The 22,987-nt window shown below is 37.1% G+C and overlaps 6 protein-coding genes, 1 non-coding gene and 1 pseudogene across 8 annotated transcripts; 4 read left to right on the top strand and 4 right to left on the bottom strand.

Moving 5' to 3' along the window:
* The first annotated feature begins 490 nt into the window (after positions 1-490).
* Positions 491-2,471, top strand: LOC106306650 (annotated as a pseudogene).
* Positions 2,472-2,526: 55 nt separating this feature from the next.
* LOC106306649 lies at positions 2,527-6,102 on the bottom strand. The gene is made up of 10 exons (XM_013743331.1): positions 5,930-6,102; positions 5,591-5,744; positions 5,275-5,402; positions 5,138-5,182; positions 4,980-5,033; positions 4,419-4,523; positions 4,124-4,327; positions 3,930-4,015; positions 3,012-3,811; positions 2,527-2,912 (listed from the first exon to the last, which is right to left on the bottom strand). Exons 2-10 carry the CDS (start codon positions 5,733-5,735, stop codon positions 2,728-2,730), a joined length of 1,752 nt encoding a protein of 583 aa, XP_013598785.1. The 5' UTR covers positions 5,736-5,744; positions 5,930-6,102; the 3' UTR covers positions 2,527-2,727.
* A 409-nt stretch (positions 6,103-6,511) lies between these two features.
* LOC106303915 (probable prolyl 4-hydroxylase 12) lies at positions 6,512-8,487 on the bottom strand. Of its 2 annotated transcripts, none has more exons than XM_013740273.1 (7): positions 8,316-8,487; positions 7,967-8,088; positions 7,836-7,884; positions 7,661-7,744; positions 7,407-7,464; positions 7,083-7,255; positions 6,512-7,005 (listed from the first exon to the last, which is right to left on the bottom strand). In XM_013740273.1, exons 2-7 carry the CDS (start codon positions 7,981-7,983, stop codon positions 6,649-6,651), a joined length of 738 nt encoding a protein of 245 aa, XP_013595727.1. In that variant the 5' UTR covers positions 7,984-8,088; positions 8,316-8,487; the 3' UTR covers positions 6,512-6,648. The 2 variants fall into 2 exon arrangements, with proteins under 2 accessions (XP_013595727.1, XP_013595725.1); XM_013740271.1 differs by having other exon boundaries at positions 7,972-8,088.
* A 957-nt stretch (positions 8,488-9,444) lies between these two features.
* On the top strand, positions 9,445-11,472 carry LOC106304836 (actin-depolymerizing factor-like). The gene is made up of 3 exons (XM_013741223.1): positions 9,445-9,593; positions 10,094-10,350; positions 11,215-11,472. Exons 1-3 carry the CDS (start codon positions 9,591-9,593, stop codon positions 11,363-11,365), a joined length of 411 nt encoding a protein of 136 aa, XP_013596677.1. The 5' UTR covers positions 9,445-9,590; the 3' UTR covers positions 11,366-11,472.
* Positions 11,473-11,747: 275 nt separating this feature from the next.
* On the top strand, positions 11,748-11,829 carry TRNAS-UGA. Its single transcript has one exon. It is a non-coding gene; the product is annotated as a tRNA-Ser (tRNA).
* A 28-nt stretch (positions 11,830-11,857) lies between these two features.
* LOC106304918 (low-temperature-induced 65 kDa protein) lies at positions 11,858-13,967 on the bottom strand. The gene is made up of 5 exons (XM_013741306.1): positions 13,889-13,967; positions 13,602-13,811; positions 13,127-13,537; positions 12,167-13,054; positions 11,858-12,085 (listed from the first exon to the last, which is right to left on the bottom strand). Exons 1-5 carry the CDS (start codon positions 13,965-13,967, stop codon positions 11,985-11,987), a joined length of 1,689 nt encoding a protein of 562 aa, XP_013596760.1. The 3' UTR covers positions 11,858-11,984.
* Positions 13,968-14,433: 466 nt separating this feature from the next.
* On the top strand, positions 14,434-16,369 carry LOC106301204 (transmembrane ascorbate ferrireductase 1). The gene is made up of 4 exons (XM_013737552.1): positions 14,434-14,692; positions 15,366-15,414; positions 15,547-15,746; positions 15,870-16,369. Exons 1-4 carry the CDS (start codon positions 14,549-14,551, stop codon positions 16,182-16,184), a joined length of 708 nt encoding a protein of 235 aa, XP_013593006.1. The 5' UTR covers positions 14,434-14,548; the 3' UTR covers positions 16,185-16,369.
* A 4,100-nt stretch (positions 16,370-20,469) lies between these two features.
* Positions 20,470-21,444, bottom strand: LOC106305250 (transcription factor LAF1). Its single transcript, XM_013741629.1, has 3 exons — positions 21,306-21,444; positions 21,083-21,212; positions 20,470-20,993 (listed from the first exon to the last, which is right to left on the bottom strand). The coding sequence occupies exons 1-3, from the start codon at positions 21,442-21,444 to the stop codon at positions 20,474-20,476; spliced, it is 789 nt and encodes a 262-aa protein (XP_013597083.1). The 3' UTR covers positions 20,470-20,473.
* Between the last annotated feature and the right edge of the window lie 1,543 nt (positions 21,445-22,987).

Genomic DNA, 22,987 nt, shown 5'->3' with positions numbered 1-22,987 from the left:
AATTCGTTTTTTATATATTATTTTTATTTATTTTTAAATTTTATTTTGAAAAAATAATATAATTTGCCAAGTTATTTGGTTTTCTTAATTAAAAGATACTAGATTTAAAATGACAATTTTCTATTGGTTGGTGAACCTAAAGGTTCACCCTAGGGGGTGAACCCAAGAATAACTCTTTTTTTGTTTGTTCTTTTTCTAGTCACTCAGTTTCCTTTTAAAAAAGATCCAAATAAAGAAAGCCAATTTGTCTGCATCGGGGACTCACTATTGTGCGTTACTCACCCTTTTTAGCTAGTAGTTTGACCCCAAAAAAAAAGTTGTTTTTTTTTTGGCTTGGTTTAATACAATAATTGAGAATATTTCTTGCCAAAGGAAATAAAAAAATGGAAGCGCGTGGGTCCCCGACCGTCAATTTGGATGACATGGCAATATCTCGTGGGAAATTGAATGAAAACTGTGGAAGATAACGACCGGGTGAGGTGAGAGAGAGAAGACTCATCACAGTTCATAAGAATCAAAGCCTTATTTGCTTATTTATACTCATCCTTCTTCGGTTTCACATTTCTTTTACTTAGGATCATTGTTCCTTTTGATCTTTACCGGGAAAAATATCTACATCGTTTATTGTTGAGACCGAAAGTGGTGGTAGAGTTGTGCAAATCTTGGATGTTAAAACAAGTCTAAGATATGAGAAACCTGAACAATAACGTTGATACGGTGAGCGCCGCTGCTTCTGCCATCTTCTCCTCCTCCGAGTCAAGACTACAATCGTCGAGGATGCAGGTAACTACGAGCTCTCCTTTTTTCCGGAGTGTACATATGTTTCCTCCTCTTCTTCTTGTCATCATAAATAAGAATATTGTTTTTAAAAAAAAAATAATTAATAAGAATTGTTGCGTCTTAATTTGCCAACGTTTTCCGACAGGAGATCTTGATTACATATTATGTCTGTTTGAAGTGTTAGTGAAAGTTATAGACTTTGGTTCTGTCCGAAGCTGATCAAAAATCTTGTCTTTTTTTTTTCTTTCATGAAATTCATCAGAAGAAAAAATGGGGAAGCTGTTGGAGCTTGTACTGGTGTTTTAAATCACAAAAGAATAACAAGCGTATCGGCCACGCGGTGCTTGTACCCGAACCGGTTGCATCCGGATCAGCTCCGGTGGCTCCAGTCCAAAACTCTTCGAGCAACTCAACTTCTATGTTTCTTCCCTTTATGGCTCCTCCTTCATCTCCTGCGTCGTTTCTTCAGTCAGGTCCACCATCTATGTCCCACACTCCTCATGGTCTACTCTCCTTGCCCATCAATACATATTCCCTGAACGAGCCGTCTTCAGCCTTTGAGATTGGACCTTACGCTCACGAAACTCAACCCGTGACTCCTCCTGTAGACTCTGCTTACACAACTCGACCATCCACTGCGCCGTTCACGCCACCTCCAGAGTCAGGTCAAATGAGTTCTGCAACAACACCTTCTTCCCCTGAAGTTCCCTTTGCTCAGTTACTTACGTCTTCTCTGGAACGAGCTCGGAGAAACAGCGGGGGAATGGATCAACAGTTTTCAGCTGCGCACTACGAGTTTCAGTCGCATCAAGTGTATCCAGGAAGTCCAGGTGGTAGTCTAATCTCTCCTGGTTCAGGTACTTCTTCTCCTTACCCAGGTAAATGCTCCATCATTGAGTTTCGTGTCGGAGAACCTCCAAAGTTCTTGGGGTTTGAGCACTTCACTGCTCGTAAATGGGGGTCGAGATTCGGTTCTGGATCCATCACGCCTGCTGGTCCAGGTTCGAGGTTGGGTTCAGGTGCCCTGACTCCTGATGGTGGCGGAGGGCTCGGCTCAAACGGTGCAGAGATGGTTTCAAGAATAGGTTCTGGGAATCTTACGTCACTTGAAGGCACTGTTTTTGGATATTCAGATCACGGGTCGTCATGGAACGATGAAGCTCTCACGTAGAGTTTCGTTTGAGGTGACTGGCGAAGACTTAGCACGTTGTTTTGCAAGTAAGCTAAACCGAGTTGGTTTAGATGATCAAATGGATACGTACCAGGCGGTTTCGCCTACAATGAGATGGAGTGACAAAACGTGGGGAGAAACAGAGAGCGAACTGAGTCACAAGTTAAGAACGTTTTCGGTAGGGTCGAGCAAAGAGTTCAAGTTTGATAACTCAGAAAAAGTGGTGAGAACGGAATGGTGGTCGAGTGAGAAGGTCGGGCGAGAAGCTGATAACAACAGTCCAGGAAACAGTTGGAGTTTCATTCCGGTGTTACGGTCTGGAGGTTTCAGTTGACTAACTGAGAAAGAAAGAAAAAAAGGGTTTCTATCTTCTTTATTACCAGAACTAAACCCTCTAACATTGGAAGCAGTTCAGCGATTTAGTAAGAGATTGGGGTCTAACAACTATACATATATTGTAGGAATCTATGTTGTACTGATATATGTTATTACGATATGGTAGACTTCAGATTTGGCTAAATATCAATTTCATTTCAAAATTTTCAATTTTAAACTCTACAACGGAGAAAGGTCAACAAAATAACAGATCTATGTCTTTCTATCGAGAAAATGAAGTAAACAAAAAAAGAATATTGACTCTTAAAATCAAGAAAAATCTCTCTAGAAGCAAAGAAAAAAAAACCATACGTCTCTCTCGCTAATACTGCACTTTTGGTATACCTAAAAAATGATACTCCGGTCCAGAGACGAGCTCGTTTTTTGTTTGTTTAGATTTCTTAAGGAATACTCTGTTTTGGAACATACTTTACCTTGGTACCCTTTTCGCGTTTCTTCCTGTGCTTTGGTCGTGCGGCGGTTATAACACCATTCGAAGATTCGTGAGTGTTATTGTTACCTGACATGTCTGTTTCCTGAGACAGAACCAACGTCACGTGTTCTTCAGAGGTTGCCTCTTTCCATCCTGACAAGCCAATTCAGATTTTTGAGTAAACAAATATTGGAATTAAACGATAGGGAGAAAAAAAAAAAAAAAAAAAAGACAAGTTAGAAGAAGTTTTACTCTTTGCAAGAAACGCCTTCGCTTCGTGCAAGCTTATGTGATGAGCGGTTTTAACTTGAAGTACAGTTGAGCTTGAGATCTTATCCTTCTTGTCTGTGTTTTCATTGATCCTTCCCTGACTGCTCACTGGCCTCCATACTTTTACAGTTGATTTCTCCGATGTGGGTTTCGCCTCAACAGTCTTCATTCTTCGCTCCTCTTCACTGCTTTTTGTTTGGTTATGTTCTCCGGTGTTTCGGATTGTTACACTCACCGATCCAATCAGAACTTCACTGTTCTTTGTTTGATCCTGTTCATCCACTGCTGCTTCTGGTGATAACGAGTTGGGGTTATTGGCTTTTCGGCTCCAAACTTTAGTAATATTCCCTCTTACGTCTCTGTGTGTTCCATTCTTTCGGATGCCTCCAAGTTTTGGCGCATGATTACCGTGGAACCCATTCGGCATTCCATGCTGTGATCTCTTCTCCATTTGCCTTCGCCCACTTCGCCTTTCCATGTTTTGGCCATTACCAAAACCATCATCATCAACCATTGGCGCTTGAGTTTCACTGTTTCTCCCATTGTCCATTTCCAGAACTTGAGGTTCCTCGAGGGACGAAGAATCCTCAATTGGTATGGAATCTGATCTCTGCGCCTCGGAATCTGAAGCTATAGATAACGGGCTTGATGACTCAGCGGGGGAATGTTGTTCTTCTGATGTGGTACTCTCATCTTCTTTAGCTTCTTTTTTCTGGTCCTTTGCTCTTTGTTCTTTCTGTCTTAGCTTCTTCCTCTTCTTTCTCTCCAAGAGATCAGCTTGTCTGCTCCAGACATAAAATACTAGTGAATAAGACTAAACGCTTGGAAATCAATTCAGAATAAGAGAATCTTCCATTTAGTAGCGCTATATGACTAGCACTGCAATTGATAAGCACGCACCTTCTCTGAGCAGCTTCTTCCTCTTCAACTAGTAAATTTTGGCACCTCAGGGCTTCCGCATCTTTGTCAGCAAGCCATGCTTTAATCTTTACATTAAGAATACAAAGATAAATCACATGTAAGCAAAGTCCTCGTATTAGACACTTTGCACTGCCAACTCGAGGCAATGTTGAAACCTTTAAAGAAAGAATTACCAATTTCTGTTCCAGAAGAAAGCTTGTGCAAGCAACGACATTTTTTGCCTCCAGCATATTTTTTCCAATTTCACCGTCAAATATGTATTTTTGCATTGGTGCAGCCTCGTTACACAGGAAAGTTTTTTCGCTTGCTTCATCGAGAATGCTAAAAAGTTTCTGCGAAGAAATTGAAAACCTAGGTGTTCTAGCCTGGATAATATCCTGGAGAAACAGGAGCATGTATCACTATATCAGCGTGAGGTTGAGCACTGAGGATACTCTTTATCCAAAATGATAAAAAAGAAATCCATACCAAAAGGTCAGAACCAGCTCTTAGATAATACTGTGGCAGAGCAGTATATCCTGGTTTTTCAATAAGTGACACTAGTCCGGACTCAACTGATTCCCCAGCAACATCCTACAAGAATCAAAACAAAGCACCTTAAGCTGAAAACCTCTGAAAAGCATATAGATTAGTAACACAGGTCCATGATGCAGAAATAGAATGCCAGAGAAATGGGCAGCATGTATCAGGTATGCATACTCATCAGACGTGCGAGAGCATGTATACGAATTTATTTGGAAATCAATCATGTAACCCTGAGGAAGTCATATGGTATTCTAGAAACATATATTACAGTGTTATATATTGTATCACACCTTGCACAAATGAAGAGAAAGAGCTATTAGGCCTTCAGAAAGAGTCAAAACCCTAAAAACGAAGTGACAAACAACAAGGAAATGAATCATTAAGGAAAACAGAAGAAGATGCAATACTACACTCATCCGATGCTCACCAGTCACCATCCATTTTAATGACTAAAGATAAGAAATTTTTCTGTGCACAAATAAATGTAAAGTTGAATTATACTACCTCCAGCATCAGGCTCTTCAATGAGAGAATCTCCTTGGCATCAACTACCGAGAGCTGAAAATTACCGGAGGGATCGAACATGATCATTACCAAGAGGGAAAAAAAAAAACTAATCGAATTAGCAATAACAAAGAAAAGACGAGTAGAGTGAGAACTACCTTATCCCAAAACTCCCCCAGTGCATCCCTCTGTTTGCTGGAATCCTGGAATCATGCAAACACAATCTCCAGATGACTTTTGAGTAAAAAGAATAAATCAACCAGGAGTTGGAAAGACATAAAAACAAAAGAAGTACCTTTTCAGGCTTTCTTGGACGCCGATGCACACGGCTATGCCTTCTATGGTTCACAGGAGAGCAAAACTCCCTGGTGCACTTTTCACACTTTTGCAGTTCTATCTTCAAAGGTGTCAGCAATGGCCAGCCTGGGAACGAAATAGAGCATGAAATAAATCCCACGTACAATACCCCAAAGACACACACACACACACACTATTCAACCATCACTTTCATCTAATACGATAAACCTCGCAAGCCTCATAAAACTATATAACACCTAATCCACTGATTCCAAGTCTAGAGAAGTACGAGTAAATATCAGATCCAATCATACCGGGACGTTCTAAGTTATGGAGAAGTTGGAAGAGCTGGACTGGATTATTATCAGGCCTAGGGAAGGAAAGAAAAGGATCCTTTCCAACGGCGCGTCTGATGAGCATGTCCAGAGAATCATTCCCATCTTGCTTCACCAGCTCCATCGAATTCAACTGCACACACAAAGTCCTATAAACACAGCATCCCGTAGAAATCTGTATAGATTCCCTAAGCAACTATATATACACACAAACCAATCACATATTACTCGATTCAAATCAACGACAGTTACGTGTACGCGAACGAATCGATTTTAAGTGATAATGGAAAGCGAATGGTTTAAGTCCCGATCACGCACCAGTATAACAGTAACAGCAGATCGGGCGTGCGCCGAGAACAAAATCAAGAGCGATCCTCGGGGCTTGGCAGGAAAGAAAGTCACTGAGAGAAAGTGATGGGACGCGAAAATAAAATGAGAAGAAAATTTTCGGAGGAGGCAAAGGAGCTGTCGTCGAAACGACAAATTATTAAGGCGTACGGAGAAAACAAACATAACCCTCAGGGGCTCCATTTCCATTAAATTCCATCAAATATTAATTGATTAATTAAAATCGGTATATACCATTCTTTTCTTTTTTTTCCTTAACACATAAGATATGACTTTTAAGCTTTGGATGTTTAACGAAAAAGGCTAGTCTTTTTGAAGAAAGTTATTATTCATTAAAAATACATGATTCATGCACATTTGCTTTGATCTCTTTTGTCTGATGATGATGATTCATGCACTTTTGATTTTCAAAAGATATATATTTAAGTGTGATAAATTGTTTCCACACCCCGACGTCAGAAAAATGATGTATTCAAAATTAGTGAAAGAAATACTTAAACCCTGTAGTAAGAAACTGAAATATATACTCATAAAAATATTTTGATATTCTCATAAAATAAATGGAATCGTGAGTTGTACTCAAGTGTAAACTATACAAAACCACAGGAAAAAAACAGCTGTGATATTGAAAAAGTTTCAATTATGCCACCATTGTTTTCCAATATGATGAGAATAGTACTTTTCAAGAATCAACAAGCGTTACAACTTTTTCTGCAGGTGCCAAAGTAATCAGGAGAGCCAATCATATAGACAGGGTTTTTCTTGCACTCCCCAAGCTCAGCCCATCGTCCACAGCTCTCGTCTTCATCACTGCACTCACCACTCTCCTCCTCATCCTTTCTTGCTTGTTTCTTCGCGTATATCAGTTTCGTCGCCACCAGCAGTTCCCCTTTCAGGACAGGGCATCTAAAATGAGTGCTTGTCTGGTCCAAAGTCGCATTCAAGTGTCTGCTGAAGAACAGAACTGCGTTTCCTTTTACCGGTCTTAAGATGTTACCCGTCTCTCCCGTCTCTGAGCAGTCGGACCAACTCCTTTTGAGTTTCACCTGAAGGAAAAGGATAGAAAACATGAATTCAAATATTCTTTGAGTTGTGCCAAATAGATTCTTTTTGCTTTACTGACCTCTGCATTTGGGAAGAGAAGCTCTCCGCCTTGAGTGGTGTTTGAGACGTAGAGGATGACGGTTGCCAACAAAGACTCATGCGACACAGAGCTAGATTCATCTCCAAAATAATCCAACTTGTTGCCTGGTTTCTCCAAACTGTAACTTCTTACCTTGATGGGACCGCTGTTTTCTGAAAGATGTGCATCAAAAGAGAAACACAAGCAAACAGTTTGATCAAGAAGAAACTTATTACAAACCATTACTCAAGAAAAGAGCCCTTCCGAGAGCAATCAAAGAGTGTTCATAAACTGAAAAGCAAGATAAGTATAGGTAACTACTACCTCTTGGGAGGAAAGTCCAGGCAGAAATTCTTTCTTCAATCCCAGCAACTATTGGGTCCTAGTTTATACCAAAGAAAACAAGGATTGGAACATAACATTGCTATGGCCACTCATAATATCTCCGTCAACTTGATGTCACAGAAAAACTACAAGCATATTATAGTGTTTCAAGAATCATTTAGCATCTTGACCACATAGTGTTACGACAAAAAAATTCTTGTCAAGCAAGTTTGAAGAAAACAAAAAAAACTTACCGGAACATCTAAGAGGTGGTCAGAACTTGAAAGGTGCGTCTTCCCATCACCATCCCCTGATTTAACCTCTGAAGTTTCCTTCGCCTACAGAAAAAAAGCAACAACCATTAATCAAAAAAAAAAAAAAATGTATTAATCAATATGATTTAAAACAGGAAAGGAAGAGGAATGTTACCAGATGATCACACTCTTCCTCTGACAAGAATCCACGGTAAAGGAAGACCCTGTGGTGGGTGCATACCAAATAGTTCCAGACATACATTAGTAACTCTTGCAATAAATTGCATGCTATCTAACAAAAGGTACCTGACCTTGGTTGCCATGAAAGCTGAAGAACACGCCTCGGATCAACAGACTTAGATCCAACAACATAATTAGACTGTGTGTAACTCTCACCAATGTTATCTTTATCTCGGAGTTCCTTTCGACTGCATAGAGGGAGAGCAGTATGAATAAACATTTTCGCAAACCAATTATTGCAGAATCAATTAACATCTCAATGAATCAGGTGCAGTGTCTTAATGCAAGAATCAAGATATTCAAGTAATGCTAATCGCCACAATTATAAGGTGAATTAAAAGCTACATGCATCCGCCGAAACCAATGGTCGCAGCTCGGTGATACGATTGATAAATGAGGGGATCACGAAACGCACCTTCCGCCGGAGCAGAAAGGAGAAGAAGAGATAACGATCAGAATAAGGAATATTTGGCTAAGGGAAGCCATGGATCATGCATCCAGTGATGGAGATGGTGGTGGTGGTAACAACATAGCGTCGATGAAAATATCTCATGAATATCTCTTTTCCCTAATTCATCCGATGAACACGAGGCTGTCACGACGTCGTTTCGGGAGTTGTGACTTACTTTACCTTAAAAAGTTTTGAGAATATTACAAATATAACCTTCCAACTTTCCGGTTTTCTACATCTCCCCCCGTACCATTGCAAACTCTCGCAATGCAATATCCTCGAAGATAATTCTAGTTAAGAATGTGAATTGATTATGGAATAAATCAAAATTTCATGAGCCAAAAAAAATGTTTAAAGTTTCATTCAATTATTGCTATAATTAAGTTTTATGAGTTGCTCAACCAATTAGTAATGAATGGATTGATTCAAATCTTTTATAATTATTAAAAGTTTTTTTTTACAATTTAATTAAATGTAGTTATTATTCACATTTCTGTGAAATTGAGGCTTATGGTCCATTGATTCTTTAATATACATTCAATTACTATGAAGAGTTATAGTGAAATTTTTGTAAGTAGCTAGTGTATTTTTTTTTAAAATGTTTTTCTTTGAAATAAGGATAACTGCTATGATAAGTGGATATTGGTACTACTGTCACTGCGTAGCAAGCAAACGATTGATGCCAAACTTTCTAAAATTACAAAGTATATATTTATATATACATTATATCTTTCATTAAAAATTTAAGTACCCCCTATTTTGACCATTATTTGTAGTCTTTTTGTGTGTTAATTTGGTGTATGATGATATATAGTCCGTTCATAGGCATTTGATTCTCTACATGTATTGTAAACGTTTTTTTAAAAAGATGGAAAGGAGCAAATAGATGCAACCTAGCGATCAAACGTGAACAATAACATATCATGAATGTATGGATGGTGTAGAGTGTAGACAAATAGCTGCTAAAAATAGAGCGGAAAGTACCTTAAAAGAGGGATGGTTAGGCGAATTTTAAGGTTTGAGAAAATAACAGATTAAAACCAATATTAAAGTTAATAAATAAGAGCCTTTGTTTGTCCGAGTTTGTCTCGATCCTCTCTTCACAAACCAATTAAGCATTATCCTCCAAAAGTACATTCGTCTTTTTTTCCCTCTTTTCCAGAAGACAATCAAATATTCACACAAGAAAAAACAAATCTCTGTTCCTCGAGTCTTACCATAGAAACTGAACAAAAAACAATGGTTTGTTCTCTTTCTACTCTGTTTGTAATAATTTTGTAGGCTTGTTGTTCCTAAACAATGGCCTGTAGACGGCAATCAAGGAGATTTAGTTTTATTCCAAGTTGAGGATTGTATTTATTTTTTTAATCAGCCTAAGTTTTGATAGAACACCTGATCATGAAAATATTAAATATGCCTACGTAGAGTTTAGGAAAATATAGATTTTGGATGCATATCATGCTAGTATTGTCTAATTATGTTAGATCTCGATTTTTCAATGTAGCCATGTTATATATTGACGTGCTTCTCATTTCTTTGTATAGTTTATCACGTTTTAAATAACAATATTAGCGTGATAACTCAATACCAAAATGTAGCACATATATCACATATAAGCTAGCTAGCTTCCACATATATATATTAGTATAGAACCAAAAACCAAGCTAACTTAGTATACAATAATATAATGGATGGCATGATTATATGCAATGATATAATGGATGGTATGATTGAACGAGAAGGCGAACGCGGCGTCGGGGATGGCAGTGGAGGACAACTGCAAGCTGAAGTTTTTGGAGCTAAAGAAAAGAACCTACCGGTTCATAATATTCAGGATAGATGGACAGCAAGTGGTGGTTGAAAAGTTAGGAAACCCGCAGGAGACTTACGATGATTTCACCAATTCCCTCCCTGCCGATGAGTGCCGCTATGCGGTTTTCGATTTAGATTTTACCACCAATGAAAACTGCCAGAAGAGCAAAATCTTCTTCATCGCCTGGTACGTTATATTAACCTTCCTTTTATTTATTTCAATTTTACTATATATTTTTCATAAGATTATAAGATTGAAACACTTAGAAAATGTACAATATGTAGCCTCATATGATCATATGCACTTATATACAAACTCACTGAAACAAAACTAATCAAAAATGCGTAAATACTTAGCTCATCTTTAACGCTAAAACCGTAGTGCACGGTTTTTTATGAAATATATTTTTTTTGTCTGATTTTAAAAAAAAAAATTTAAAATGTGAACCAATCGCGGGCCGCCACGTGTCAGTGGAGCCCGCGAACAGTGCAAGAAACTAACCAAAATCGATCATTATTTCATCACTTCTATCACCGGTTTTTACAAAAAAATGAGACTCATCACTTTAAAAACCCTCTTATCACCTCCGTTAACTGTGAAGAGGATCATCAATGGTTACATACTCTAAGAATATCTAACCAAATACAATATTAAAATTTCATTCAAATTTAGTTTTCTAGTTAAAATTGAAACAAAAAATAAAGTTAAGTCAATTACATGTGGAGATGTTTCTCAAAAGAAATTATTTTGAGTTTTCATACGAGATATACTCTTTATCATATTTCTACTTTTTTTTCATTTTTATTTTTGATATTTATATATAGAAACCTTTTGAAGAACTCTCATTGTGGATGTTCTTAGATTAAGTTAGAACTAACCAGACTAAACAAGTTGTGTAAATACATGTTAATACATCTTAGGGGTGTTAGTGGGAATTGGATTTATAATGAGTCTTACAATACTTTGATTTTGTTTCAATAAGTGTGCTTCTATTTCTTGGCTAAAAAAGAAAGGTGTGCTAATGTGTTTGGCCTTGTTGGATGATTGTAGGTCACCGGATTCATCTAGAGTGAGGATGAAGATGGTGTACGCGAGCTCTAAGGATAGGTTCAAGAGATCATTGGACGGCATTCAGGTTGAGTTACAAGCCACTGATCCTAGCGAGATGAGCTTTGACATCGTCAAAAGCCGAGCTCTCTAAACATTTCCGTTGTATTCATCAAGCATTTATATATAATCTTTCGTATTTCTCATATTGAAAAGAAAACAAAATTAAAACACACTCACGTTATGTAATTTTCTTGGTAATGATCTTATATTTCTTCATTGTCCTCGCCGTTCATTTTCCACTTCTCTTTTTGTAGAAGTATTCTTATGAAAAGTTTTTTTTTTTTTTTTTGGTTAAAATGTTAAGATTTCTTATGAAAAGTTTAAAACATGTTATCATGAAAATGTAGTCCGGAAGTTGAAACCATGCATAGCTTGTTTGTGTTAACGTCCCAAAGCAAAGCTAGAACTAGGCTGTAACCATTTTTAACATCCTGTCGATACCTGTAATTGGACAAGAAGACATTTAACGACATGTCGATATGTCCGAGTGGTTAAGGAGACAGACTTGAAATCTGTTGGGCTTCGCCCGCGCAGGTTCGAACCCTGCTGTCGACGTATTTTTCTAGTTAAAGTAGTTTTCCATTATTAACCCAAAAAAACTTGTACCATATTTCTACATGACAGCAGCAGAGAATTAGCCATGGATCAAACCAGAAACACATTGTACTAGAAAGCATGAGCACACCATATATTATGAAAAGAAGCTAATCTCAATTTTCTTGGAACTTCTTCTGCACAGGCACAGAGCCACGCTTCTCACCGCTTCGTTGGCCCGCTCCATCTGCTCCCGAACCGGAAAATCCCATATTCCCTAACCACCGGTACACCAAAACAAAACATCATTACACAAACGCGATTTTCAACAATATATATTTTTAAAAAACGGCGTTACCAATTGTGGCGCCTACGGACTGTGAAGATTCTTGAACAGACTCAGTAGACTTCTGCGTCACCTCCTCCGTCGTACCGGAGATCCACGAAGTAACAGCTCCTGTCAGCTTATCCACCATCCCTCCTTCTCCTTCCTCTGCATACCTTTCACCGTGTTTGATCGCTCCTTCCGATTTCGGATCCGGGAACCCTCCTAGCCTTTCCTCCACCGCCTTAGATTGAGTCACAGTCCCCTTCTTCGGTTCCGCCGTCGTGTCTCCTCCGAGATGAAGTTTCTCCGCGACCACTTCAGACAAAGCCTTGTCTTCCTCCCCAGGACTCAGTTTCTCCGCTACATATTCCTTGGCAGACACCCCCTTGTCCTGCCCTTGATGGGTCTCCTCTGTTCCCCCGGAGAAGGGTCGCTTCGTCATCACGTTAGCTCCCGTCTCTTTCACCTTCTCGTAAACTGGAGTCACCACCGATGCAACCTTGGTCCCGTATCCTTCCCCGGAGCTCGGAGTCTCAGCTCCTACGTTTCCACCTTCCCCGGAGTATCCAAGCTTCGAGGCGACGACGTTTTTGGCCGCCGCAGCTTTATCCGCCACGACCGAAGTCACTGAGGTGATCTTGTCGGTGTAGCTGCTCTGATCCGGCTGATGCGTTTCATCACCCCTCTGTTGATCAAAACGTTCAGCGTTCTGATTAGTTTGAGTTCCTATCGGAAAATCTTTGCCCAAAGAGGCTCCTGACTTCACATCCAAGTCATGTCTCCTCGCCGGAAGTTCTCTCTCAAAACCGTGTCTTCTCTCAGGCAGATCTCTTCCATGCCCTAGTTGATCATCTCCACCTGTTCCTGTCAACCTCGCGAGAGCTGCTATAGTCTGCGCTGCTCCAACTTCTCCACCAGCTGAGATACAAAAATAGCAAGAGTCAAAGAACATAATTGAAAACCCTAAGACGTGGGAGACAAGCTATTAACCTTTTCCCGTGGGATCAGTGACTTTGGACTGATAATTCGACATCCCTTTACCTGGAGCAGACGGGTCTTCCTCCAATACTCTGTTTCTCTCGACATGGACTTTACGTTGTTCACCAGGAGCAAACGTACTCGTGACATCTTCTGTTGAAGAGAGCAAAGACACTGGCGTGTTATGCGGCGTCATCGTAGCAGCGCCTGTGCCTCTTTTTTCTTCTTTTCCCGACACACCGGACGGTCTTACAGGCTGAGGCAGAGCTTGAGAGGCATTGGGGGCTCGTGCTGGTTCAACTCCTTTGTTTGGCTCTGAGACTTTAGTGTGGGAAGAGGACACGACCGGGAAAGCCTTTGTCCCTGGAGGAACTATCTCCTCCTTCATCGGTGGATCAGAAACGTGATGAGCTTTTCCTCGCGCTGCCGACACGAATCCAATCAATAAACTGCTTTTAAAGTGAAGTAATGTAAGGGATAGACAAACCTGGTGCACCACCGTGGACTTGTTGACCTACGTCGTAATCTTCAGTATCTTCCTCGTCAAGATCGTGATCGTCGGGGATGTGTTGTTCTCCTCCACGATCATGCTCATGACCATGTCCATGTTTAGTAAGAACGTTCTTTATCTTCTTTGCCTTTTCCTTCACTTTCTTCAGAACTTTCGATGGTCCTTTCTCATGATGCCCTTCTTCCTCTGCATCCAAAACACATAGAAACACATCCATTAGCTTACGTTGGTTCTGAAAATTAGAGTTCAGTTTGGTATATAACCTGGATGGTGAATCTTGATTGGTTCCTCTGCTTGATGATGATGAGCATGAGTACGCTGCAACTGCGCTTGTGAATCCATTAGCAAATTCTTTTCTGTGAGAAACTCTTTGTAGTTTCTTGAAAGCTTTATACAGAGTGAGTGATAGAGGAGGACGCATGTGTCCTCTATATTTCTGCTAGAGGATTCCACGTGTCATGTATTGCCACGTAGCTGGTTCTTGATTCTGTACGTGGCTTTCTTGGATGTAGTCTTTATCCGAGAAGTAATGTCGATTGTAACTTCTCAAAGAAGTTACGTTAATAGCTTGGTTGTTTTACCAAAGCCGGTTCGGGCTAAGCCCATTTCGAAATGTGTTGTTGGGCCTGAAACAAGATCCAGTATGCTCTAGGGTTTGGTGGTAAAAGAACAGACACGAAAGCGCGGGGGGGGATTAGATGCAGCTACCACAACATCCACGTGGGGACCTCTGATTTGTTTATCAAGTTAACTGCCCACGAAAATACACGTCTGAATATACAAATCGAAAGGAGATCGCAACAACCACGTGGTTGGTTTATCTGGCTCAAAGGTTATCACCGAGATTAATCTGACACAAAAGTAGAAGGAGAAGGAGAGAGAAAAAGACAAGAACCAAAAAAAGGAAGAAACACAGCTCAGTTATGGCTGTCGGGATAAACGCGATGCCGGTGACGTTTGCGGCCCACGCGCTCGCTGTGATAGCGGCGATTATGGTGCTTGTTTGGAATATCAGCTACAGAGGTGGATTGGCTTGGGAAGCTGAAAACAAGAATCTCATCTTCAATGTATTGTTTACTTTACTTTAAGCTCTCTCTCCCTTTTTTTTTGTTTTAAGGTCTTTGCGTTGACTTTCTGCCTTTCTTGACCATCGTTCTGATTGGTATTTATAAATCAAAAATCAAATTGATTTCAGTTCCGAGTTTTTGCTTCACAATCTTGTGTTTTGTCTGCAAATTTTAAACCTTTATCCATTTCTTAGTGCTGTTTCTGAGTGAGTGGCTTTCTGTGATGGAGAAGTCTCTTTCTGTTTTAATTCTTGATTTTTGTTTGATTTGTAAAGTGGGGAATTTTGATAGTTTGTCAGATGACTTTGATTTATCTCATTATCTGGTGTGTCCCATGTACTTGGATAATAGTTTTGCTGGGGATGTGCTTTAAGCTCCTTGAGTGTTCAGTTATGTACTAAAATGATGTTTGGTCTTTTATTTAATGGTATACAGAAAATGTAAATATCTTCTGACTTTTCAAATCTTGTTTTAAAGTTCCATTTATTTTTACTGTTTTTGAGAGGAAAAAGATTATAAACATCCAAAACAAACATGATGTTTACCTGAGTATGCCATTGAAGCAAAGCATGACTTCTGTTCAATTGTATTATTACTTTTAGCCATTCAAAATGTTGCATGACCTTATTCACAATCTGTGTTTGTGTTCTGATACTTACTTTATCTGATCCAGCTGCATCCTGTTCTGATGCTCATTGGATTTGTGATCTTGGGAGGAGAAGGTAAACATTAACATCATCTTTTTAACCATGAGAAAAGCTTTGTATTACTTACTATATGGATTTGTCCTGTTGATAATGATCACTTTATAGAATAAGACTACATAAACCTTTGTTTTCGAACTTGAAATGCAGCTATTATAAGTTACAAATCGCTTCCATTGGAGAAACCAGTGAAGAAGTTGATCCACCTTATCCTCCATGCCATTGCTCTGGCTCTTGGGATCTGGGGAATCTGTGCAGCCTTCAAGAACCACAACGAAAGTGGAATCCCTAACCTCTACAGCCTCCACTCTTGGATTGGTATTGGTGTCATTTCTCTTTATGGCTTCCAGGTAAATCCCATGGCCTTGTGCAGCTATTAGACCTTTCCATTTATAGAAAGTAGATTTTTGAAGGGTTTTTGTACATTGTTCATTACCAGAGAAAGATAAAAAAAATGTTTTTAAACTTTGCAGTGGGTGTACAGCTTCATAGTGTTCTTCTTCCCTGGAGGGTCACCAAACCTTAGAAGTGGGTTGCTTCCGTGGCACGCAATCCTAGGCCTATTTGTTTATATACTCGCGGTTGGGAACGCAGCTTTAGGGTTTCTGGAGAAGCTGACTTTCCTGGAGAGTGGTGCTAAGCTCGACAAGTACGGGCCAGAAGCGTTTCTTGTGAACTTCACAGCCATTGTCACCATTCTCTTTGGTGCCTTGGTGGTACTCACTGCTTCTGCTAAGTCTCCCTCCTCCATTGACGATGCTGATAACTACAGCTATTCTGCTATATGAAAACGCTTTATACATTTCTTCAGTTCCTCGCATATCTTTGCTGCTACTTGTGCTGTCAAAAGATTATATAATTATATGATGTATTTGTAGTGAAAACACTTTGTGTTTGTGATTCCGCTGATTATGAGTTTGATTACTTCTGGTGTGTAAAAATGTTCAGTAATATTGTTGAAAATTGCAACAGTTCTTGTTAATATTTTTCATATTGTGCTTGAATATGACCTTGTTAATTAGAGGTATGCATTTCGGTTTGATCACGGGTTGGGAATATTTTTAGGAAGACTTTGGGGGACTTTAGTGGCTTTAAAAGTAACGAAACGTGATTGGTAAAAAAATGGCTTTGAAGACTTTTAATTTAATTCAAAGCCTTAAAAGCTCTTAAAGTCTATTTGCCAATCGAACCTTAAATTAGTTTTGTTTGGTTTAAATTTTTTTTTTTTGTGTGTTCGGTTTTTTTTTCCGTTCAGTTTAGTGTGTATTCATTCGGTTTAATTTGTGTTTTTTTAGTTCAGTCATATTGATTTATTAGTTTTGTTTTAGGTAAGTTACAAAATATATTTTATAAAAATATAAACAGACTACAATTTGACACGAAATCATTATTTTTTCAAGCAAAACATAAAAATGAAAATGTAGAAGGTATAATCTAATAATTTTATGTTATTATCTTCAAACTTAATATAAATATCAAAAGTATTTTCCATATTTGATATTATGTATGGGATTCATATTTTTATTTTATTTTTAGTTGTGTTTATTCTGTTTATTTAGAAGTAAAATGTATAAATTATATTTAGTTGTTTAGGTTAATTGGTTAAATATATTAAATCTTAATATTATTAGTATATTTAACTAATTTAGTTAAAACACTTTGGTTTTTTGGTTCAGTTTAAAACCGAACCATTGGATTGATAAATCATCAACTAAATTGTTTAGACATATATTCTGGTTTAGTTTGGTTTGGTTCGAGTTTTTTGTCCACCCCTTATTAAGAGTATTTTATGGTGATAAAAAATCAAAGTTATAAATCACATAAGTTATTCTTATTATATATATTACGAGTTTGCCACTTTAGTTAAGAGAGGTGTTCATTTTTGATTGGTTATTGTGACAAATTAACCAATAAAAAATGAACACCTCTCTTAACTAAAATGGCAAACTCGCAATATAATAATTTTTAATATACCATGTATCGTCATTTAACATCCTTCGTCTCAAATACGGAAAAATCTTCAGCTCCACCTCTTCCATCAGCAGTTATGGTAAATCTATGCACCATGCCTTAGTGTACTTTGATGAAAGTAGGATTGCGGTTTGTTACATATCCTTTTCTATTTTGTTTTGATCAGGATATTAATGCTAGACTGGAACTTATTGATGAGACACAACAATGTTCTACAGATAGCCGTAGTGGCCATCATGTTGCTAATGAGGTTAAGAATATTCCTACGATTGAAAAGTATGTTTATTTGTCAAATTGAGTCCTATTTGGGTTTGTGTGTATGTCTCTAACGATTCATGTGTGTAGGTCAAGGAGAAACATAACCCACTGGCTGTGAGACACTTCTTGATCCTTGAAAACTACCCCTCTACCATTAGCGACTTTGCATTATAACTAGAGACCTCATCAAAGCGGTTATTTTTTTCTTTATAAGGTGCGTTAACCCCCACTAATATGTTTTTTTAAAGCATTTCTTTTTATACAGTCATTCTAATTATAACCCTTGGCATCTTTTTGTATATAGAATCTAGCCGAGTTTTATAAAGCTGTTGTCGGTAAAGATGGTAAAGAAGCACACATTCCACAATCCCAACCCGTTATTGGAAATCTGAAGAGGGGGGTTGAAAATAATGATTTGAAGACTTTACTCAAAGATGTTTTGCCAGAAGCGGTTACGTGCATATGTAGTTCAATCATGAAATTCAACAAAACTAAGGCGAGCAAAGCAATTGAAAGCGAGAAGAGGGTCCTGTCAATGGTAGAAGTTGCAAAAACAGTGAGGGATCTCTTGATTTCCTTGGTTTGCTCACCACTCTCGACAACGAGCTTTTAATTGATTTGGAATATAAGGCATCGGCGATAAAGAAACTGGCTGAAGAAAAAATTTCGCTGAAGGAGTTGGATTTTAACATAACCAATGGGCAAGTAATAAAGCTTATTGCGTCTGACGTAAAAACTCGCACATCCTTGGAGCTCATGGAATATGCTACTCCAGCTGGAAATGTGATAAGCCTTGTGAGGAAGAGTTTTCAGATTTCAGATTCTAAGCTTGCTTCAAACGAATTTGAGCTGATGGATAAACTCAGAGGCAAAGTTGGAGTGGTTCAGTGTATGGAAGGGTCCTTACATGAATTCATTGGCAAAAGTAGTGTAAAAAATATTGGGTCTGAAAAATAAGCCAAAGATACTCCATGACAAACCCAATCTTTTTTACACTATTTTTGCCAATGAATTCATGTAAGAAACACGCGGTGGCACATGCTGCCTCGAGTTCCCGCCGCTGCTATGGTTAAGACACTTTAATTAGCTCTAGTTAAGTTATAAATTGTAATGCAACTCTTTTATACATCTTACCTTCAATTTTTTTTTGAGAAATTTGTTTGAAATATCATAAATGTTTTATATTGCTATTAAACTTCTATAAATGCTTTATAAATGATTCTTAAATATTTATAAATGATTTAGGAGACTTGGTTTAGTTTTTTTATCATCACAAACTTGAGATATTTATCAAAATAGTTATCATTTAAACATAAACTAGGTGTTTTGCCCGCATATGCAGGCATAATTTTTTTATAGATATTTATTAATAAATGTACTATTAAATTTAATGATCATTATTTTAATGAATCTTTTAATTTCTTAATTTTTATGAATCTTTTAATTTCTTAATTTTTATCCTTTATTAATTTAAAAACATTATTTTTTATCACAATGTCAATAGGTTATTATCTTTAAACAATTTTTATTATAAAAATTTATAATCAATTATATAATTAAAGAAAAATATATATATCTGCTAGTACAAAGTGTTGTTATTAAACCAAATTATTGAAATTACCAAAACCTACAAAATCTCAAAAAAAAAAAGTTCAACCTAACCTAAGTTTACATATTATATTAATCAAAGTAAATAAAATGATTGAATTCTATAATTATTTTGTGAAATACCTCCCATAATAACTGAATACACACTCTCATGCTATTTTCTTCTAAATATAGATATTACATAGTATTTTTAGTATAAAAGCAAAATATTTTATTTTCAAATGACCTTTTGAATTTCAAACTTTAATAATTATAACTAAAATAAATAACTTAGAAAATACAGTTTTTTATAAAAAATATAATCACATTTTTCTTTACATAATAGTCTTTTAAATAAATTGTAATTTAAACAATGTTATAATTCTCTGAAATTCTTGAAAAATATAAAAGTAAGTAGAGTTATTTTAAATTAATATTTTGAAAATATTCTCTTTTGGAGACAGATATTTTGAAAATATTCTCTTTTGGAGACAGATATTTTGAAAATATTCTCTTTTGGAGACAAATATTTTGAAAATATTTTAAAAAGATAATTCCATTTTCAATAAAAAATATTTATAAAAATCACAAATAGCAAACAAATATAAATAAAATTTATTGTTATTACTTATATACTATTTTTAGTATTTTAGTACTAAAATAAATTTAATAATTCTGAAAAAATATTCCATGACATATTACGCTTACAAACAAATATAAATCAATTTTTGATATTTTTTATAAACCTATTTTTTAATATTTTTTATAAACTTATTTTTAATATTTTAGTATAATGATAAATCTAATTATTATATATATATATACTACTAATTATAAAAATTAGTGAATAAGAAAGAAAGATGCAGATAAACACAAAATAAATACATGAAATTATCTTCTTTTTTTTCAAAAATGTTTTTCATTTATTGTTTTGAGATAATTTTATAATGTTGATTTGTAATCAGATAAATAGTGATTATATTTTAATTATAGTTTAATTAAAATTATTTAATAAAACTAATGACTCAGTCCTAAAATCATGGATAACGTGACAAATAAGCAAATTCACTTCTCAAATAATAGTATAAATTTAGAAAATAATATCAAATTTGTGGTAAATTATAATTTTCCTAATATTTTTTATTTATAATTTGATTTACATTGTTTGAGAATTGATTTACATGGGTTTTTTTTGGTGTAATTGATTTACATGGTTGTTGACGACTGAGTCGTCTCTATCAATCTTATGCTCCTGCTTATGTCACTTCGAGCCAAAAACGACGTCGTTAAGAGTCCAGTTGCTGTTGCTCATCATCACCATCTCGTTGTAATAGAACTGATTAACATCTCCTGATTCTTCGTAGTCTGAGACAGTTCCTTGAATATTTGGAGTTTGGATGTGGTTAGAGTCTGTCAAATTAGAGGAATGATCAAAGTAGGGATCCGAGGAAGTAAACCACTCGGAGAAGAACAGCCTTGGAATCTCAGGACCAGAAGAGCATGAATAGCTGTTGTTGTTGTTGTTGTTATTGTCATTGCTTTCTTGTGATGGAGATGAAGATGTCTTCTCTTGAAGTGGCTGGAAGGAGATAACGTGATTCGAGATCAAGGTTTGCGGGTTTCTTCTCCCGCAAGCAACGAGTGATTCGGAAGAAGTGGATATAGATCTTGCATGTTGCAACTTCTGAGACTTGAGCCATTTCTTTTTCAGATGAGAGTGCCAATAGTTCTTTATCTCATTGTCTGTCCTCCCCGGTAAGAACTTTGCAATCCGAGACCACCTAATCACACCAAAGAACAGCTCTCTTTACTCTTTAGCATCTGCTGGAAAAAGAGGAATAGGTTTTTTTTAGGTTAGGGTAATGCTTACTTGTTTCCCAAGGAAGAATGAAAAGTCAATATGATCTCTTCTTCTTCTGCATTAATCACATCCCTCTTTAACCCTGGTCTTAGATAATTAATCCATCTTAATCTGCAGCTCTTTCCATTCCTTTGTAACCCTTTTCATATTAAACCCCAACAAAAAAAAAAAGGCTAAAATTATTTTGAGAGACAAAGACTAAACAATGAAAAAAAAAGATTAAAGGAGAGACCAGCTTTGATGGGAACAGTGGTCCAGCAAGAATGACCATGAGAGAGGATGAAACTCCTTAGCTTCTCGTCTTCGTCTGGTGACCAGAACCCTTTCCTCTGTCTCTGCTTTGGTCTCTCTCCAGCTATCGTCTTCACCATTTCTCAATCCTGTTATAGTAGAAGAATACATGTCTGTATTGAGATAACATATATATCACCAAAGGCCGACAGATAGAGTTGGCATACTTAATGTTAAGAAATGACCAAATGGGTCTGCTTAGAAATAAAAGACAAATGGTTCGTATACTATATGCATGTAGACCCACATGAAATTTAGGATATTTATGTGTGAATTTCGTATGTATATGCATATTTGTGTATTGTATAAGTACTGATCACAAAAGCCATTGTGGCTATGCAAGGATGGGTTAGGTGTAGCAAAAGTCTGCTAGGAAAAAAATAAATTATTAATACATATATGATCTAACTAGTAACCATCACAAAAATATATAGGGAAGAATACAAAAAGAACGGAAATGGAGATATGAAGAAGAATGATTATTTATTTTCAAATTTAGTAGAGAAAACAAATTTGTTTGTAATATTTTACAAAAAGTAAAAGATATTTATTAATAAATACATTTGTTTGATCAATAATATTTAAGAAAAATAAACTCATTTATAAAATCAAAAATATTCAATTAATATCAAAACGAAAAAATAAATATGAATCATATTGTATTTATTTTTTTGATCAATATGAATCATATGTTAAGGAAAGAAGATCAATCACCTTACTTGCGTATCACGTTTTCTCTATTACTCTGTAAATGCTTGATATATTCTTTCCCTTAAAGATGTATGTAATCTGTATAAATATGTACTCTTATACATCAATAGAAATCATCCTTCATATCACATATGGTATCAGAGCAGGTCTAATTTTCTTTTCTTTTTTGCCTAGCTCTCTCCTCTGCCGCCACCCTCTTCTTTCTCTACTCTCTCTCCACGTCCCTCTCTTTCTTATCATGTCTACCAATAACAGTGCTACTACCGCTGCAGAAACAATCCAGATCAATAACCCCGCTCTCCTCCACATCAACATGTCTAACATCGTGAAACTCACGGCATCTAACTACTTGGTCTGGAGTCGACAAGTTCATGCCCTCCTCGATGGATATGAGCTCACTTCTCATCTAGATGAGTCGGCACCCAAACCAGATCAAACGATCACAGCTGATGGTGTCACAACTCCGAATCGAGAGTACACGATGTGGAAGAGGCAAGACAAACTGATCTTCAGTGCGCTTCTTGGTGCACTCTCCCCAACCATTCAACCGCTGGTCTCTCTAGCTCCCACATCTGCAAGTGTTTGGCTCACACTGGCGTCTACCTACGCTAAACCTACGCGTGGACACATTAAGCTCCTGCTGCAACAGCTCAAGTCGTGGACTAAGGACACAAAAACTATTGATGAGTATGTCCAAGGTCTCACAACACGTTTTGATCAACTAGCATTGCTTGGAAAAGTTCTTGACCATGAGGACAGACTTGACTACGTTCTTCAAGGCTTACCTGAGGAGTACAAGCCTGTGATTGAACAGATTGAAGGTCGAGAAGTACCTCCATCGCTTACTGAACTTCACGAGAAGCTCATCAACCATGAAGCCAAAGTCAACGCTTCTACACCTCTGGTGTCTGC

Source organism: Brassica oleracea, chromosome C7 (assembly GCF_000695525.1).
Source record: "Brassica oleracea var. oleracea cultivar TO1000 chromosome C7, BOL, whole genome shotgun sequence".
Classification (NCBI taxonomy): domain Eukaryota; kingdom Viridiplantae; phylum Streptophyta; class Magnoliopsida; order Brassicales; family Brassicaceae; genus Brassica; species Brassica oleracea.
This window is presented reverse-complemented; position numbering and strand designations above follow the sequence as displayed.

Bases quoted from the DNA above. Each gene is read 5' to 3' on its own strand.
- LOC106304836 (XM_013741223.1), top strand. The intron at 10,351-11,214 runs GTACGTTATATT...GGATGATTGTAG, and splicing joins AAAATCTTCTTCATCGCCTG to GTCACCGGATTCATCTAGAG.
- LOC106304918 (XM_013741306.1), bottom strand. From the start codon at position 13,967: ATGGATTCACAAGCGCAGTTGCAGCGTACTCATGCTCATCATCATCAA. The intron at 13,812-13,888 runs GTTATATACCAA...TTTTGGATGCAG, and splicing joins AATCAAGATTCACCATCCAG to AGGAAGAAGGGCATCATGAG. The intron at 13,538-13,601 runs GTTTGTCTATCC...TCGTGTCGGCAG, and splicing joins AGTCCACGGTGGTGCACCAG to CGCGAGGAAAAGCTCATCAC.
- LOC106303915 (XM_013740271.1), bottom strand. From the start codon at position 8,386: ATGGCTTCCCTTAGCCAAATATTCCTTATTCTGATCGTTATCTCTTCT. The intron at 8,089-8,315 runs GTGCGTTTCGTG...CCCTCTATGCAG, and splicing joins CCTTTCTGCTCCGGCGGAAG to TCGAAAGGAACTCCGAGATA. The intron at 7,885-7,971 runs GTCAGGTACCTT...CACCCACCACAG, and splicing joins CAGCTTTCATGGCAACCAAG to GGTCTTCCTTTACCGTGGAT.
- LOC106301204 (XM_013737552.1), top strand. From the start codon at position 14,549: ATGGCTGTCGGGATAAACGCGATGCCGGTGACGTTTGCGGCCCACGCG. The intron at 14,693-15,365 runs GTATTGTTTACT...TATCTGATCCAG, and splicing joins ACAAGAATCTCATCTTCAAT to CTGCATCCTGTTCTGATGCT. The intron at 15,415-15,546 runs GTAAACATTAAC...CTTGAAATGCAG, and splicing joins TGTGATCTTGGGAGGAGAAG to CTATTATAAGTTACAAATCG.
- LOC106305250 (XM_013741629.1), bottom strand. From the start codon at position 21,444: ATGGTGAAGACGATAGCTGGAGAGAGACCAAAGCAGAGACAGAGGAAA. The intron at 21,213-21,305 runs GTCTCTCCTTTA...TAATATGAAAAG, and splicing joins CACTGTTCCCATCAAAGCTG to GGTTACAAAGGAATGGAAAG. The intron at 20,994-21,082 runs GTAAGCATTACC...TGGTGTGATTAG, and splicing joins CATTCTTCCTTGGGAAACAA to GTGGTCTCGGATTGCAAAGT.
- LOC106306649 (XM_013743331.1), bottom strand. From the start codon at position 5,735: ATGGAGCTGGTGAAGCAAGATGGGAATGATTCTCTGGACATGCTCATC. The intron at 4,524-4,979 runs GTAGTATAATTC...TGATTCTTGTAG, and splicing joins TGAAGAGCCTGATGCTGGAG to GATGTTGCTGGGGAATCAGT. The intron at 2,913-3,011 runs GTAAAACTTCTT...TTGGCTTGTCAG, and splicing joins GAAGGCGTTTCTTGCAAAGA to GATGGAAAGAGGCAACCTCT.